Genomic DNA, 20,058 nt, shown 5'->3' on the forward strand with positions numbered 1-20,058 from the left:
AACCAATGCGGTACGAAGACCCCACCCTAAAGGAGACGAACCTAGGAGATGCTGCCACCCCTTGAAATATCTAGGTGGGAGACAATTGGAACCCGATGCTGAAGGCGACAACCTTCAAAATCTTCATGGAATACAAGGACGTGTTCGCTTGGTCCTACAAAGATCTGAAAGGAGTCCCGCCCAAACTGTGTGTCCATTGGATACCATTGGTCCCTGGTGCCCAGCTGGTATGGAAGAGGTTGTACTGCATGAATAAAAACTAAGCGGCCAAGGTGAACCAATAAATTGAACGGATGTTGGAGGCCGACATCATATTTCGGGTGGAGACAAATGAGTGGGTCTCGCTGATCGTGATCTCGCTGAAGGAGGCCAACCAGATCCGCATCTGCGTGGATTTTTGGTGCCTCAATACAGTCACCATCAAGGATCCGTTCCCTATACCTTTCACAGACAGCATCCTAGAGGAGGTGTCTAGCCATGAAATGTACTCATTTATGGACGGCTTCTCGAGATAAAATCAAATTTCGATAGCTGAGGACAAGTTAAAGATCACCTTTGTGGTGGAGGATCAAGTCTATGCGTACAACTGAATGTCGTTTGGTTTGTGCAATGCTCCAACAACATTTCAGAGGATAGTTCTTCACATCTTCGACAAAATGTCTATGGGAAACTTTAAGGCCTTTTTGGATGACTAGTCTATTTTTAGTAGTGAAGACACTCACTTGGTGGCACTGCGGGCATGCATGGAGAGATGTTGGAGGACCAGGCTTGCCTTGAATCCGAAGAAATGCAAATTTATGGTGCTGCGAGGGAAGTTGTTGGGCCACATTGTTTGTAAGGCTGGATTAAAAATTGACTCGGATAAGGTACGGGTGATTGTGGAGATGGAGTCGCCCATTGATGTGATAGGAGTAAAGTCCTTCCTAGGACATATAGGATATTATCAAAAGTTCATTAAGAACTTTGCTCAACTTTCATTTCCATTGGACAAGCTGACAAGGAAGGGCGAACCGTACGTGTGGGGACCGACACAGGGGGAAACATTTGATGAACTCAAGAGGAGACTGGTGGCCGCACCCATTCTGGCCTATCCAAACTGGGACCGAGAATTCCACGTACATGTGGATGCCTCGAACTATGCCGTTGGGGCTACGCTAGCATAGGAAGGAGGACATGGGTTGGACCACCCCATCTATTTTGCTAGTCGCTTGCTGTTGAAAGCCGGGAAGAGTTATAGTACCACCGTGAGGGAAGCCCTCGGAATGGTCTATACTGTACAATTTTTTTGGCACTACTTGTTGGTAACACCTTTCACTTTTTATGTGGATCACCAGACATTGATGTATATGGTAAATAAACCCATTATTCAAGGCAGAATACGTAGGTGGCTACTACTCCTTCAAGAGTTCACATTCACAATAATTGTACGGCCAGGCAAGAGCCATATGATTGCGGATTGTCCCGGATTAAGTTGAGAGAGCCATTGGAGGGAGTCAATGATGACTTTCCTGACACATCTGTTCCAAATTGCCACACTACCTTCATGGTATGCAAACATAGGGGAATACTTGTCCACTTCTCGGTTTCCAGCCGATATGTTACCAAGCGAGAGATGGAAGTTGGTCCTGAGAAGCAGGACATTCCAACTAATTAATGGGTTGTTGTACAAAATGGGACCCAACCAAATCCTCAGAAGGTGTGATGGAAGAAGAGATTTCGGGAGTGTTATGGGAAGCACACGAAGGGTCCGTAGGAGGCCATATGGGTCGAGACACCAATGCACGCAAAGTACAGCTTGTCAGATAATGGTGGCCCACCCTGTATAATGATGCACGGGAATGGGTGGTGGGTTGTGACACTTGCCAGAGGGCAGGAAAACCATTGAAGCGAGACTTTATGCCCCTCAATCCACCCCATGCCCAGGAGTTGTTCGAACGTTGGGGTCTGGATTTCATTGGACCCTTGAAGGCCAGCAAAACCTGAAGATGTCGTTACATTGTGATGGCGACAAAATACTTCACTAAGTGGGCTGAGGCACGAGCATTGTCGGATAACTCAGCTTCGAGTACGGCTAAGTTCATCTATGAACAGATAATCACAAGGTAGGGCATTCCAATTCAACTGACGAGTGATCGCAGTGGGCACTTTGTGAACCATGCAGTCAAGCTGCTCACGACGAAATTCAAAATTTTTCATCCCTTGTCAAGCCCTTACTACCCAAGGGCCAATGGGCAGGCAAAGGCAACTAATAAAATATTGGTGTCTGTGATCTATAAGTCCTATGGAGTTGAACAGGAAGATTGGGAAGAGAAGTTGCAATCCGTACTGTGGGCATACCAGACCACCTACAAAGTCACAACAGGTCAGACACCCTTCCAGTTAATGTACGACCAATAGGTCATTGTGCCAACAGAGTTCATGGTTCCAAGTCTAAGGATATCAATTGAGAACCGGCGAGGAGATATGGAAACCCTGCGAGAGCGACTATACACGTTGGACAAGTTGGACAAACGAAGGATGATGGCCCAATGGGCCACCAAAGCCGCCCAACAACGATGAAAATTTTGGCATGATAAGCATATTTAGCGCATGGAGTTCCATCTAGGACAATGGGTGCTGAAGTATAACGGGCGGAATGAGATCAAACCTGGAAAATTCAAAGTCAGATGGCTGGGGCCATATAAAATCCGCGAAGTAGCTAAGAATGGGGCGATTAAGTTGTCCACATTGGACGACCAACCAATAAAGGAGACGATAAATGGGTCAAAATTAAAAATCTACCACCGCAGGGAGCAACGGAATAACCCTGTTTGTCCGAAGGCGGGGCCTAGCTGGACAATTTGAAAAGGTAATTATTTTAGTGTTTTTTAGATAAAATAAAATAAATAAAAAATTAGAGAACTCACCATACGATCGAGAGATATTAAAAAAAACCATACAAATGAAAGAGAAAAACATTCTTACGATCAAGTCATTAAAACCGTACGGACAAATTAAAACATTAAATCCATACATTGACAAAAGTAAGCACATTGAAATCCGTACGGCTACAGGAGAGGAACGTCGTATGGGCACATGTGACGAGGAGGCTATACGACCGCTGGATAAGGAGGACAACCTACGGCCGAAGGAGAGACAGAGGGTCGTATGGTGACATCGGCTAAAAATTCGTACGGTCGTCGGCATAGGCAAAGGGTTGTACGACCGCTGGAAAGAGAATTTTGTATGGTTGAGCAACAATTTTGTACACCGTATAGGGTGAAACCCGTACACTGGAGGCAATCAGGATTTCCGTATGGACAAGGAGTTCGTACAAGAGGCAGGAGTTTTTAATCCATACATCACAAAAGGAATCGTGCATAGTGAAAATTCATACTTAAAACAACCAAATCCGTACAGGGCAATACACAACGTGGGAGACCGTACAAGGTGGCGCCATAGGTCAGGGAGTCCGTACATGACAAAGCCAGGAGCAAACTAAAGTCGCACAAGCTGTACGATAGAGAAACATAACGACATTTGAAAATTATTATGTGTGGCCGGCAATTCAAAGAATCATTTAAATGGAATTAGGAAAACCAAGACTGGGGAAGCTGGACTGGCGAAAACGGTTGCAGCAGTTAGAGAAACCATCTAAGGCAGGAAAGATGGCGGAAGCAAGCGCAGCAGGCATGGACAAGGGCAAGCAAGTGTTGCAGTTTGGAGTAAAAGTTGCAGGGCCAACAAACATAGCAAAGGGCAAAAAGAAGACAATGCTGGTAAAAATCGCATCTGACACTAGATAATAATTTGATTAAGCAGTCTCTGAAGAAAGCATGGGTGCACTAGGCAATTCAAATGCCCATCTTTGCGATTAGGGACTTCGAGCCATGTCTGCGAATGATGGTGGCCACATACGACAACGCAACGAGGGCATCGACATTCTCTTATCAGCAGAGCACTGTGACCGTATCCTTTGCACCTAAGGATTTTGCCAGGGTCTTTAGCATACCAGCTGAGGGGAAGAAAGTAGACAAGAATGCCACTAAGATGTCGCCAGACAGGAAGGAGCAACTGCTACAACTGATATGTCAAAGTGATCTCTCTGAACAGGAATGGGCAATGATTAAGGCAGCTAAGGGCAACGGATTGAAATAATCATACATTGTTTGCTAGATGTCATGACGCTTTTCGCCTTGCTACCCGAAAAGAAGTAGAGAAAACCCCTGGTGCAGAGGAGAGTAGTGGTTGCGCGGTGTCTTTTGGGCACATGACGAGAGGTATCTGTGGATTACCGACGGGTGGAGTGCAACCTGCGAGAGTGGGCCGACTAGTGTATGCACCAGCAGTATTGACTCCTGATGGAGGATTGACACCCCTTCCGGCTTCGAGGGTGACGGTGGGAGCAATACCAGTCATGCCCATTCCAGGATTTGGACACTTGAGACCCCGACCTCCATTGCCGACACCCTCTAGTGTTGCCACAGCAGTTCAAACAGGGGATATACTAGTGGTTCAAGCATAGAATGTGGCAGAGGAAGCTCCAGCAATATCATTGGTTCACAGCGAACCTCCTTGCACTGAGTAGGTCGTACCGAGAGCTTGTACACACAGAGGTGACGATAGTGGAGGGCACGGTGACCGCAATGGCCACAGATGATGATGCCACCATGGATGAGTGGCTGGGTCACAATGAGATGCCTCCTATGCCACCACTGGGACCCCCGCTTGCCTCACCACATCCACGTCCTTTTCTCGAGATTGTGGACCTAGATGAGGGTAGTTCTCATCAGGAGGAGCAGCAAGAGTTGATGATGGACTTCTTGCAGGACACCGTTGGGTTTGGGGAGGAGACGAGAGAGATGCAGCAACAGATGAGGGCCACTGTAGAGAGCCAGCCAGGGATAATGGAGATGTTTCTAGCAGAGATGGGAGCCAGTACGCAAAGGATGGCAACGGAGGTCGAGGCTAGTGCATGTAGATTGGCAACCTCTATTCAGGAGCAGGCTCTCGGGCAACCGGCGGTTGAGGGTCTCCTCGCCTTTGCCACAAGAGGGTGTGCTGAGGAGTTTGGGAGATGTTTTGAGGCCAGGGGTTGGCCTGCTGTGGAGACTCCGGAGATGTTGGCGGATTGGAGGTGTGAGGAGACAGTTGGGTCTAGTGGAGTACACTTGCTGCTACAACGGGTAGAGCAAGCCTTCCGGGATGGGTACTACCAGCTCAGGCATACCCAGCATAGTGCATCTGCAGTAGAGACAGAGTGGGTGGCGACCATCACAGCTAGGGAGACGGCTGGCGACCGTCACTCGCCTGCACACGATGGAGATGGAGTTGGCACAGCAGAGGGCCCGAGCGACCAGTTTGGAGGAGGAGTTGGCTCGCGCCAAGGCAATATTGGCCCAAGAGACAACGGGGCGAGCACATAAGGTGGCAGACCGGACAGCCCTTGAGACCCGTCTCACATCTACCCTAGAGGAGTTGGATGGAAAGCAGAAGGAGCTCCTGGAAGCAGTTTTTATGGTGAAAAAATCCAGGGAGTAGCAATTGGTAGCTGAGCGATATTTAAGGCATAGGACATAGCAGGTTCACCAGCTGAGGGAGCAACTAGCAGCAGCAGCACCGTCAACCCCTTCTTCATTAGGGACACCCTTTGTACCCCCTCAGCTTTGATTTTTCTTGTTTTGTCTTGGTGTCATTTCCCATTTTGTTTGTAAGTCGTCAGGTGACGACCTTTTTTGGGGGGGATGATGTTGTGGGGTAATTATATCATATCATAATTAGAATGTTAAGTGTGTTAAGGGTCGGTGGTTACCTAACAGTTGCCACCAGTTGGCACCAGACAACCTGTACCGACACCTATATATATGTACTTAGGTTTCTATTTCAAGATATGGATATTGTTGAAGGAAAACTATGTGTTTAATGTACTAGCATTTTGGAACCAATGAACACAGACATATGAGTTCTTCTCACTTGCATCTTTGTGTACTGTTACATTTCCTATATCTTTGTACTATTATGCACTAAATGCACACACACCCCTTGGGGGCAAACAACACTCATTGCATCTAGATGATGCTCAAAGAGGTGAAGCATCTAGACTTCATGAGAGTCCATCCATTTCAGTACTACGCTAACTCAAACATGCTTTGCCATGGAGTTTCTCCCCCAAGATCAAGTGCACTTAGCTTGCTACCTTGTGTGAAAAACCTTCAACAAGTGTTGTGCCTCATGAACGATTCATCATACAGACTGTGATGTCCCCATCCTTTAAATGATAAGCAAATTAGCAATAAAACATGTGTGATCAAGGGGTGGCAGACCTTGAACACTCCCAAGTAGTTAGTGAATAGATATAGACATTTTGTACATAAAAATTGGAAGTTCAAATAGTTAGTTTTGCATCAACACAGCCAGTGGCATTAGAATCGATATAAAGATCTTATCAAGGAAAATCGTCTTATTTATAAGACTTCCCAATTTTTCCATGCAGCATCTTCAAGTAAAAACATAGACAATAAGATGGAGTGTTGCCATAATAAGACCAAGTGATCAATTGCTACTCATACACCCACAGGATCAGAGTCTGAAGATTTCAAATCACCAAGCAGCAGATAGTAAACAATAAGTTTATTCCATGTATCAATGAACATTTGATTTCATGATCAGGATCTTGAAATAAAATGATATCAAATGAGTTAATCTTGTTGGTCGCCAACCTTACCAACATGAAGATCATGATATAACCATAGATTACATCGAACCAGTATGGTCAAACTGATAAACAGTAACTTCATATTCCAACATGTCCATAAGATGGCATTCCACACATCAATCATAAAGTTCCTTCCATTGATATTCTCAAGACAAGTATGATATAGACGAAATAGCCTCCAAGGAAGTATGAAAGTGATCAGCAAAACATAATATCAATATCATTGAGCAAATGAAATATTTGGCGGACAGTATGTAAAGAATGGTTAATTCATTAGTTAAGTCTAAAGGGAAACAGTTATTCAATCAATCAAAGGGTGCAATGAAGAGTCTCACACTAAGGTTGTGATGAAGAGTCGCCACTCCTCCATTTGATATTAATTAACATCGAAAGTCATGGCAAGATCATCATCAAACATTTCATATCCATTTGTAAATCGCTCAAGTTGAGCAGCAGCCTCATTGGCTTGGATGCATAAACAAAAGTTATATACATCAGAAACGGCACCATATAAAATTGCTATTACCTTCAGATATATCAAGCAAGCATTCAGACTGGAAGGTCTTATAGAATCACTATTATAATCAGGCATACCAGACAAGCATTCATACAAATTGGGAGGTCTTACCAGACCTAAACAAATTCATCCTTGCATATTGATAAAGCCATATCAGACACAGCAGTTTATAGTGATCGACTAATTAATAGTATATTGCCATTTCACAAGAAGAATATCAGATAAGCGATCGGGTTGATCAAAGGAGACCATTTGCATATTTATGTAGTGTTATCAGGAGCAGCAGTACCCTTATACTACAACCTCATAAATCAGATAAGGATTAGTATATTTCAAAGATACCATTCATATACATATATTGAGTCTATATTGGATCAATATATTGCTATCAATATAATCTCTCAATCTTGCATGGTCTAAGATTCATATAGAAAATTTAAGTCTTAATCGGAATTAATCTTATACATCAGATTATATCACATTAATTGAAAAAAGAAACTATCATCATTATACAAGTCAGTTATCACTATGACTCTTGCATAATTTAAGGTATTTAACTTTGTATTTGCAAAAGTTTAATAGAAAGAAATCTCTTGCAATTAAGATTATAAGTAAATTGTCCCAAAATCTTAAGAGATTAAATAAGGGGACATTACACAGCCCCTTTAGCTCATCCATTGATAAGTAGGAAGTATTTTGCAGTATTCAAATTATGATATTTATATCAAGATTCAACTACATATTTTTTGAGTCAAACTCATTGACCCAAATCTCATTAGTGGTTCACACAAACCCCTCTCATGAGAATGGATGGTCCACTTAGCATTCATTGCATCTAAGTAGTGTTCACGAGCGTGAAGCATCAGGACTTCCTAGGAGGTCACCCATTCCAATACTACTCCAACTCAAGTATGCTTAACCAGAGTTCTCAGACTCGCCGAGACTTGCACAAGCTCGGTGAGTCATGTGTCAGGTCACCCTCGACTAGTCCCAAGGAACCAAACTTGGTCTTGACCAAGTCTAGGTGAGATTCACCGAGTCTAGGCAAGTCTCGTCACCTGGACTTGGCTAGACTCGGAAAAAAAAATTGTCGCAAAATTTCAATGCTTTTTTAGTTATGATATTGCCCCTAGAATATACATTAAATATAACATTTGACTACCAATCTTTGCCTTCAAGTCAGTCTCATTCTCTTCATCAAAACATTGACACGAAATACTTTAAGTTATATTTCATGCATATATTGGCAGGATGTTTGAGAGTGGTTTCAGATCTCTAGGAGTTATAATGCAAATTCTAGGTTTTCGAAGATCTTATAAATTTTCAGACTTCAGCAGACTCCTATCAGCATTCTCTCGCTCTCTCTATCTCACTCACTTTATCTGTTCTAAACTCTAGACCTATCTCTCTCCCTATTACTCTTCCTCTATTCCCTCTCTCTACCTCTCTCTCTCTCTCTCTCACTCTCTCCTCTCTCCCCCAAGATCTCGACCTACTCTCTCTCTCTCTCTCTCTCTCTCTCTCTCTCTCTCTCTCACACCCTTGCAAGGGGTGCTACCCTCAACCTCATTTTGGTGTTACCCTCAACCTTGTTTTGGTGTTGCCCACAAACACCCATCAAACAATAAGTCTAAGCAAGTAATAGGCCAATGATGAATCATGATCATAAAAACCTACATAATACATATCCCTTGTTGCAAATCTCTACATTATTCATAGTTTAAAAAAAATATTATGGCTGCTACAGCATCTAGGACCTACCTTAAATGCCTTCGTAGTAAGGATGTAGAGTCCCCTAAGCCATAGACTTCTAATCATTGTTTTTGTATTTGTTTGGAACATTTGATGTCATAGATTTCATATTCCTTGAGTTTTGTATACATTTGACAATATTTATATATCTACGTGTGCTATTTCCTTCAGCTACAATTTGTGTTTATACTTATGTTATTGATGTATACTTGTCTATCTGATCAAATTAGCTTCTAATTGATGATGATATTGTGTCTTTAAGGTTAATTAAATAAAGGGTGCATGAAACAAGTTTTGAATCCTTACAAATCTCTAAATTTCTTGGGTTTTTCACTTTGCCAACTCTCTGTCGAGTTTACGCCAAGTTTTTTTCTCAAGTCCTGAGTTGAATCACCCTCGTCGAGTATGAACCGAGTCTGAGTCTCAAATCTATGCACTTAACAATGGAGTTTTCCCCCAAGATCAAGCCCACTTAGCTTGCTATCCCATTTGCAAACCTTCAACCAGTGTTTTCTCTCATAAACTATTCATTCTAGAGCCCCTTTATCTCATCCATTGATAAGTGGGAGGTGTCTTCCCCAGTTTGTCAACTTATTACATTATATCAGGATTCAACTGCATTTTTTTTGGTCATGAGTTGATGGTTAACACAAAACTATCTCTCATGAGACTGAATGGTCCACTTAGTACTCATTGCATCTAGGTGATGCTCATAAGGGTGAAGCATCGAAACTCATTTCAATGCTGCTCCTACTCAAACATGCTTAACCAAGGAGTTTTTCCCCCAAGGTCAAGCCCACTTAGCTTGCTGCCCCATTTGCAAAACCTTCAGCAAGTCTTGTGCCTCATGACTTCTTTCAGTTTACCAAATCAATGCCATGCAAATGTAAAGCTATTATACTTTTTACAGCTTATCCTAAATCATGGAATTGTGAAGTCTATGTAGAGAATTGAAGTTGGCAACTTGCAGTTGTGATCTGATAAGAATATACTTTTTTGGTTTTGTCCCAATGATTTTTACCGTCAGTGATGCATATTTCATTCTTAAGCTTTTGTGAGTCTAGAGTCCTTAAAATTTAAACCCTTTTTGTGAAAGACCCTTGGCTGTTCAAGTGTGAATTTGCTGTCTAATCCTTGAAGGAATATTGTAAAACACTTCTTATGCAACCTCTATGTGCGCTGGTCTGTAATTTCAGTCTGATTTATTTGCTTAAATGGACATTGAATTCAATTTGAATGCTTACAATTAACACTGCAATGTCTAAGCAATGAGCTGGATGCAAAAGCAACTTTCCTTTAACCTTTCAAAAGCATGTAAATGAATTTTACAAGCAAAATGCACTCCTACAGCCAATGGACATTTTGTCGAACAATTGGCATGCAGACTACTATCACCTTGAATATGGACATATTATCAAATAATTGGCCTACGACTAATTCCTCCTTTATTATATGCAATCGCCAAATATAATAGCACATGTAGTTGCCAAAACTAGTGGCTTACATTCATGAATCAACTATAATGATAGGTCTGATAATAAAAAGACATCTACAGCAGCAATTCCCTCATGATGGCATATGATCAATGCACTAAGAAATATGCATAAAACCATGGTATAAAGAGCCTGTGTGAATAGCAGATGAATGGCAGACCTGATCAGCACCGTTCAACAATTTTGAGATCCTCTTAAATGAAAAATCACAACTCCCATTGCAAATTCGCACCAACCCCAAGTAGTATGGCTGCGCAAAAGAAGATTGTACGGCCAAAATGCAGCTGCCAATGTCCACGATCTTAGGCGTCTTGATGTTGTTATCTATTAAGAACCTTCCCATCTTCTAGTCCACTAAAAACTGATGAATTACTTGCAGATTTGAAGCACAATTAGAGCTCTTGTGTGAAGCCCTCCTGTAGACCAAATTCAGAAGATATTTCACTCCCTCAAATGGTTGCACACTGAAGATTATCCATTCTCCAATGGCTGCTTGCATGCTGAGAACCCTGGCTTTCGCTTGCATAGAGAAATTCATGAAGACAAAATACAATAATGATGCCTTGGTTCGATTTCCAAAGGCTTTTATATATTCTCCATGAAAGGGGTCGAATTTCTCCTAAAAAGCACAATTTTAACTCATTAAACATTTTTAATGTTGGCATAATAACTTAATTTCACCCCCTTGGCCTAGGCACATCACTTAAATAATCAATTGGCCCCTTTATAATGATGCAAAGACCCCTTCTTTATGAAATATTAATAACTTTATAATATAACATTAAATGCATAATGATTATTTAATTATTAATAAAGTGTTCACTTTATTAATAATTAAATAATCATAACTCCCCAAATAATCATTATTTCTCAATTTTGTCTACACCCAGAAGTAAACCATTTTATCCTTTGTATGTGCAACTGCCTTACTACAAATAGAAAGAGTCCCCCTCTATGTAACTCTGACTTACTATAAATAGTAAGTAATGCATACAGAGTCTTGGAGACCTCAAACGAAAGCCAAAACTGCTAACCACTGAATACTGGAGATGATACAAGCCTCAAAAGACCCTCTAGCCATCCTCATTAGCCTACGAGGGTCAGAATAATAGGCTAATCATCCAAAAATCCATGTCTGTTAAAATGGGGACATTACACTTTTTCATCAAGCAATACTAATTGTTATTCTCAATCTACAAAATTGATGGAAAGCAGTTAACCCTTGGTAAATGGTTGCTAGTACTTGTAGATGCAATCACTGATATAGAAAATTTATCATCATCAAAAATCTCCACAGAAAAGAAATCAATATAAATTTTTATGTCATGTATAATGAATGACATGCAAACATTTTCTTGTTGCTTAAAGTATTTAAGGTTAGGTTGTTCCAGCTTCAAACCCTCTACAATATATTCTTGTCCCAGCTCTCTCTTATGAATGCAAGCTGTCTATCCATGATTCCATATGGACTCTGGAAAATTAATTGAAATGGTGAAAATCTATGCATATTATTACAACATGGATTGATTCACATTCATGGCACATCGATATGCAGTACATGTTGTCTACACATAAAAAATTAGCTTTCACATCAACAAAGACTCTCAATACTATTCAATGTAAAAACATACGTGATAAGTCAGTCACAAAGGTTGCATATGATCACCAGTAAGCCACGTATGTGACTAAAACACGATTAAAGATTTGAAGAGACCTCCCTACCATATTATAACTTAAAAGTTTCATTGAACATTGTGCTTTAATAGAGACATTTGAGTAAGTAAAATAAGACAGAATATAACATTATCTCTATAGTGATACATTCAAAATAGAGATGTCCAAGTGCGTACAATACACTTAGAACATTTTTCATAGGAAAAGAATGCATATCACAAAATCTTTACTGAGACAACATCAGAATTTCAATAAATAATAGAAGTGTACTTGAAAAAAATTGATCGATTAATTACATGTGCATGATAAGCGCAAAGCATCTACAGATTGATTCCCTGCAACTCATTAAAGAGTTATATCCATGCTCATGCATTATCTTATATAATGTTCACTTTAATAACAAGGATATGACTTACATGGGGCAGAAAATGAAATATTGTGATATCAAATTTTGCCAATCATAACATTTTAAAAGAATAAAACCTGCCTCCCAAATTGCACTGTAAATTTTTCCTATCTCCATCTTTAGGGTAAGATAATGACGGCATTACTGAGAAAATGAACTAAGTCTCCGAATTTTTAGTACTATACTTACATATCATTGCTTGCGGGAGCTTCTTCTTGAGACTGCAGGGACTTTTTCATAACACCATCCCATGTCAAAAGTTGCATGCCCACAATAGGAAGCAGTCAAAGAGAAATAAAATATGAATGGCTCTACACTCTAGCATGTCTACAAAAATTGATTAATTTCAATATCAGAAAAAACTATACATGAATAAGGAAATTTATGGCAGTTCACCTACCTGCTTTCGTTCAGAATGGGGTCCTGGTAATAATCTTACAATCTCTTCAATGGAACGCCTGGTGATTGTATACACAAGCAAATTTACATCAAAAGAAATATTAATAAATTTCCCATTCAAATTTTGGTCAACTTTAGTAATAAACACTTGAGTAATATAGCATTAAGCACTTTGAAATTTTTTGCTACTGAGATGAGTGTGTGGCAGATAATTTTTTCAGTTTAGAAAATAAAAATTAATACTAGAACATGATAAATAAGGTCAATGCAAATTTTTACATATTTTTTATTGCAAGAGAAAATTTGTTTGAGAGCAAAAGTTGTGTACAGAAATGAATTTTCATGTTAAATAATTGGGAAAACATAAAATATTCATCAAACAAAGACAGCATTGCAGATAGATAATTAGTTGCTTAAGGCTCATTTCCATGAAATCAGTTCTACTTACCTATTTGGAGAGTAATCAAACCTAAAACTCTATTTGGTATTGGGAAATCTTCCATACTACATAATTGCTTGCCATATTGCATTCTTGAGAGTAACCTACTTGGAGAGTAATCAAACCTAAAACTCTATTTGGTATCGGGAAATCTTCCATACTAAATAATTGCTTGATGTATTGCATCCTTCAGAGTACAGATCAGAGGGTAAGAAAAGAGAAGGGTTAAAATTTCGAAGTCCAAAAAGATTTTGGGAAAAAAAATACAGTATATTGGGAGGCTAAAGAAGACAAAACAAAGGTTACCTGATTCAGATGAGTTCCAATGATCAAATAAACCGCCCAAAAGACACTAAAAGAAATGATTATTTCCATTCTTCAACAGCCATAGTAGCATTACTCAGAATTTGGCTTTATTCAGAGTGCAAAGTATAAATGGAATTCATTTACTCAAGAATTAATTAGGAAAAACTTGGGAAAAAGCCATGATACTAAAAAACACTGAAATATTCATTAAAATAGGGAAATAAGCATTTCTTGAAGTTCAAACCTAGACTATCAATTGCAAATTAATAACTTGCAAATAAGAACATAATATTACTAAGTAACAAAACAAAACTTATAAAGCTTCAAAATCTATTGTTGATGCTCCAATATCTTGGCTTACTAGCACTTGATTGCAGTCATGATCATCAAGCACCTCCTATAAGACGCCCAAGCCCTTGTCAAATAATGTCTCCCCAATTGTTGGCAATCCATTGTGATTCTAGATCAATTTTTCCATGTCTATAGGTTGAAATCTTCAACATTTGCTTGATGCAAAAATTTGTGACAAATGATGATGCACACTATGCAATAAACTCAAATTGATTAGAAATATTTCAAGTTGCAATATTAATTAGAAATTAAGAATTTCACTTAGCAAATAATTTATAGCCCTTTGTTGGTGTTAGAAATAAGCCACACCCGGATCGATGATGGACTGGTCCAAGAGGGGCCAGTAGCTCAGTGGTAGAGCACTCCAGCAGCGTATGGAAGGTCCTAGGTTCGAGTCCTAGCTGGTCCATGTCTCAACACCCTTAACTTTCTTGTGTCATATATGGATGTTGTGAACAAACACCAAACTATTCATCCATTTTTCCATCTCACAAATGTATTATGGGAACATGTGTTTCAACACACTCCAAGTATACTCATGAACAAATAAATTGTGAGCCTGAATCAAAATGTGCATTGGCATCCATCATTGTGATTTGATTTCCTTGAGAAACATCCCACCATTGCCTTAACCAGATCCAAATGTTATTAATATTCTATCTATGATGTGTTCAAAACTTTCCAAAAGAGACAACACAAGTTGATAGATGATTGTAAATAGCTTATGTTACTGGATTCGTGCAATATACCAACAGATCCAAGTCCAGTTCGAACTGGATCCATGGTTCGGTTTGGTATGCCTATGGATGTTGGCAAGGAGTATGTAGAAGAGTGTGGGTTTGTCTCGGATGAACCTAGACAAAACCATAGATGATTCAACAAAACTAAAAACAACCTGCCTATTTTTTGACCTTTTATAATAAGTTTTTGCTTTTTTCACCTTTGAATTTGATTATGAAATCCTAAAACAAATCCCTAACAATACTAAAGCATTTAAAAGAGTAAAACAAACCCATTTTTAGCTCATTTTGATTGCAAAAGACAAATACCATTCATTTTTTCTAAACAATCATTACTGCATGTCATTGCACAAAAAGAGCTTTAGATTGATCATGAAAGGTTCCAAAGCAATTCAATTGCTATTCTTACACATGTGCAAGTGCCCATTAGCTGCTAGGAAGAGCAAAGAAGAAGACTTTTTAAAGGAAGTTTAAGTATTTTTGTTTGTTTTTCCTACATTTTGTTCTACAAACGAACGTCTTTTATTTTCTACTTTATGTTTTCGTTTCATTCTCCAAATGTATCACTATGCTTAAAATATTGAAAAATTTAAGTACATAATATATAATGTGTTGTTTATAGACTTGTTGGCATATGATTTATAATATCAGCTAGTTCTAGCTCCACAGACCTACCTAAATTCAAAACAAACCTACGTTCTCTTTAGAAGTGCATTGATATGATACAACCAGTTCCAAGTGGTGTAGGGCATATTTAGATTTGTAAGGGGTGTAATATCAAGTATTCAAGTTCATATAAATGGGTGAAAGCCCATTTGCAGGACATTCCTATACAAGGCATCAAAGCCTGCCTTGGAAAGCCTAGTGCAATTATGCCATTAAAGCAAATGGTAGCATATATTATTGAGTAGTGTTGATGGCAGAAATCGTACTTCTACTCTTTTGATCAACACATAATAGAATTTTGAGACAATCCCATTCTCTCTTGCATAAGGAGGCTTCTAGTGCTACTGAGACGCTCACAAGAAGACGACCTCAAGGTTTAGACTGTCAGCTCTTGACTCTGGGATAACTCAATGGTTAATGTGTCTTGCTAGTAAACACAAAGGGACTTACGTTTATGGGTAGGATAGGCCTCAAAGGTTCTATAGGGCATCCCTAAGACTCTACAAGTCTCATTCTCATCAGATTTACGTTTAGCATGATGCTATTTGACAGATATCAACTTCAGATTTATGAAAAAAGGAAAAAAAAAAGTAGGGAGGAGAGACTAAACTACTCTAACTAAAACAGTACATTTGGGCAAATAGACAGAAACTTTAAATTACCACGTTCTACTTTAGCAGTTAGACACAACTAGGCAAAACCCGTGCAATCTTCAAGGGATGATCAGATTTTCAAACTATTAAATACACGAGATGAATCCAAAACATACATTCATACAAGCATTTACTAGTTGAACTAAACTCATAGAAATGTTCAGACTAACCATAAAGGGGGATCAACAGTCAATTAATCCTTAATGGTATGAACGTAAAATTTCCATCAAATATCTACCCCAACAAGCTATTTGTAAAATAAAATGCATAAGAGAAATTTAAATGTGGAAGAAACAGAACCATGCACTCACAAGAAAATAGATACAGCTTGATATTCCATTAATCCTGTATGTATTTTGACAGAGTTTCAGCAACAATTCTTGATTTCTTACAAAAATAAGGGAAAACCAGTCCCCTTTATATAGAGTTCCAAAACCTAGATGAATGGCCAAAATTAAACTAAACAAGTGGCCCAGATTCATCCATACAACATGTCTACCCATGCCTAGTTAATATGGAGCATACCTTTCAACCAATTTAAAAACTACCAGCCATAAAGCTGCCCCCCAAAAGTGCATTGCATGGAGTTCAAAAATAGAAAAGAGTACTTTGGTAGTTGGGGAGAAATATCTAACTTTGGGGATTGCATTTTTTGTCATCCCAAAGTAGATATTTTCCTTTTTACATTAAAAACTTTTTTTCACCTTTCAAGTATTTTTTCCAAATGTCCCGACCTACAGTTCGCTATGCCCGAACATGCTCTTGAAATTTCATGCAGACGGCCCTTATTTGTTGAAGCCAATCGAGTTTGTTGGTCCCATAATCTTGTATAACCGCATGGAACTTGCTAGCGCACATTATGTCATCTTTAGTATATGGAGCTCCATCATTTTTAATTGGCTTTTCCAACACATTCTTATTTCGTCATGTCCCATGTTTGACCTCCATTCACCAACTAACTTCTTCAGGAGATCTGTGCCATTATTCCCGACACAGAGTAGGATAGCTTCACTATCTTCCCATCCCTCATCCATGAGATCCATGATGTCACTTTTTAATACCAAAATCTGAAACCAGCCCTCAAAGGTGCCAAAATCATGAGGCTCAAAAATTTGCTTCTCTATTGGAATCAAGGAGTGAGTTCAGAATAGTGCCTTCATGATGGGAAGTAGCAAATTAATTGATTTATGTACCACCTCAATGTTGCTCCTGAGTGCTTTGACTATTTTAAAGGTCCTCTTTGTAATGCCCACGAAAATACCCTAGAGAAATAATCTAAATTCTACTAACAAATGGAAATAATTTTATTTTTTTTAAAAACCATCCATAACACTATGATAACATTAACATATGTCAGCATAGCATCATTAAATTCCAAGATCACGTAAAAGTACATGTATAAACCATAGTCTACATTACACAAGCAGAATAATTCAATTCAACATATGTTCAATATTATTCTTGCAACATAACCATTCCCTAGGGTATCTTAACGTCACTACTTGACATCATCTCATGACAACATTTATCTATCTAGGTGGTCATATTTATTATCCTCTAACCATTTACTTTTATGCATCTAAACATTATTACCATTTATGCATAGATCATTCACATAGTATACTCTAATAGAACATTATACAAATCATTTAACCATTGATATCAATGATCACCTAGTTACTCAAGTAAAGATCAATGCTATCTAATCAATTCCTACTATCATTCATTCTCCATCATAACATAATACTAACCATCTCATAAATGCAATGCAACTCAAATACATATAAACTATTCCATTTCACATAGATTCTCTCAACCCAATACTAAGGAATAAGGCTTAGGAGGGGTCTCAGGAAACCTCAGAGATCCAAAACGGCCCTCATACTGCACACAGAAGGTCTGGGACATCCAATTACTGACAGAATCATCAAACATAACAAATGCACAGTCACTGCAAAAAGTTGCATCAAGAAATCTTTCTCCCATAGAGCAAAAACTGAGGTTTAGGTTGCCAAATTGGTCAAGGAAGAACAAGAACATGTTGCAAACGCTCAAGAGAGGCTCAAGCAAGCTAGATAGGGTCAAATTGCAGCCAATGCAAGAGGATTGATTGTGTCTGCACATTCACAGTGCAATCACAAAGAATACCCAGGCATACAATAGAGATAAGACACCAAAACAAGCTCAATCCAAAGTGGATTTTGCAAACTGCTCAAGGGAATAAACAAATGCAATTACAAACATGATTCAACACTTTCTCAAAAGCACAATCAAACACAGAGAATACACTTGAGCTCCCAGCAAATGCAAATTCCAGAAAAGAGAATCAAAGAAATGCAGATTTCCCTAAAACCATACACTAACAAATAGCAATCAATCTATTGCAAAACATGAAATCATTTTCCCCTCAGACAATCTTTTCGAGACAATGCAAACAATCTTTCTAAAACCAAAAATGCAAAGTGCCGACAAATGGAACCAACTTGGAAAAAGATGCAACGAGGAGAAATCTGAAAGCGCAATCCAATTCCAGCAAAAATCTTCAACAATCTCAATCCCAAACCACAAGCAAATCCTTCAAAACCCAGATCTTCAAAGCTTCCAAAATTTTCCAACCCCCGTGAATGCATAGGAAGCCCAATAAATACAAAAACTATATTGGAAACCGACCAATGAAAATATTCCCAAAAACTATATTATTTACCTATCTTGTATAGTTTCAAGGCAAATATTATTTCTCAATATAATTTACCTACCAATTAAAATTCCACCAATCATATGCAAGGGTAGGTAAATATATTCATTTTGCAATTACCGACAAACACAATTTATAACAATACATTAAATAATAATAATTCATCACTTAATATAATCAATTAATAAATCAAAAGCATAAAGCCTTAGAAATAGGATCCCACTTAAAAATATAAAATCAAATCTCAAATAACCATAAATAAATTGATAAAGTCAACAAATCCAAAAATCAATAATAATTAAAAATTAAATAAGGCTCAACAACAATAAATAAATAAATATAAATAGATTGCTCAACAATAAAATTATCAAATAATTGATAATCCTCAAATAAATAAATAAATAAATATTCAACAATAAAACAATACAAATAAAAAATAATTCCATAATGGATAAACCATCAAATAATAAATAAACCAATCATTAAAATAATTAAATCTCACCAATCATAAATATCCATCAATAAATAGATAATTGATGATTAGAAATACACCATGATTAAATTAATTAATCAATCAAATAAATACTTACAATCTAATAATTAAACAATCACACATAACCACATAAACATAGACTCTAATCCACTTACGCCAAGGGAACAACATAACACAAGACTCTTGCGTCGTGGCACAATCAACAAGGTACACATCTTAAACCTAGTGTGTGAGGGAAACTGTCATCTCTGACAACTTGCCATTGGGATAATGACACATTCAGACCTGTGGAGCCAGGTGGAGTCGATGTCTGGTACCTGCAAACCTGCATCAAAAACCAATGCAACATATACGATACATATATATAAACAGACAAGTGATAGAAAATCGCGACGACATATCCTGCTCGCAATGAGTGATATGGCATTGTCTCTACTCACGAAGACACTCACACAATATGATAACAAAACATCACATAGAATCATCATCATGAAATAGGGTTACTATCATCTATGTAAACAATGATCATATGTAAATCCACGAGTCATATAAATCCATCGATCAAGGTGATACTATATATCAACATCCACAAGAATCAAATGGCATATAATAAGTCTCGCATCATCAATCATAAAGCGTCATAACCGATAACATGAATCCACATAAAGTCCTAGTACCAGAGATACCATCCAAAGTAGCAGAAGAGTCATAAACCACCATCCAAGTAACCATCATAAGTCTAAATAAGTCTATCAGTACGCAAATCAAAATGCAAGTCTA

The 20,058-nt window shown here is 38.4% G+C and overlaps 1 protein-coding gene across 3 annotated transcripts in view; it reads right to left on the reverse strand.

Moving 5' to 3' along the window:
* Window positions 1-20,058, reverse strand: part of LOC131051920 (vacuolar protein-sorting-associated protein 33 homolog) — a 208,623-nt gene that overhangs the window by 11,160 nt on the left and 177,405 nt on the right. For 2 of the 3 annotated variants that reach the window (XM_057986520.2, XM_057986518.2), the window contains 2 exons: window positions 12,937-12,994; window positions 12,726-12,766 (listed from right to left, as the gene is read on the reverse strand). In XM_057986520.2, the coding sequence (XP_057842503.1) occupies window positions 12,726-12,766; window positions 12,937-12,994 (99 nt within the window). The remainder of the gene's footprint in view (window positions 1-12,725; window positions 12,767-12,936; window positions 12,995-20,058) is intronic. The other variant, XM_057986519.2, reaches the window with a different exon arrangement.

Source organism: Cryptomeria japonica, chromosome 8 (genome assembly GCF_030272615.1).
Source record: "Cryptomeria japonica chromosome 8, Sugi_1.0, whole genome shotgun sequence".
In the NCBI taxonomy this organism is placed as follows: domain Eukaryota; kingdom Viridiplantae; phylum Streptophyta; class Pinopsida; order Cupressales; family Cupressaceae; genus Cryptomeria; species Cryptomeria japonica.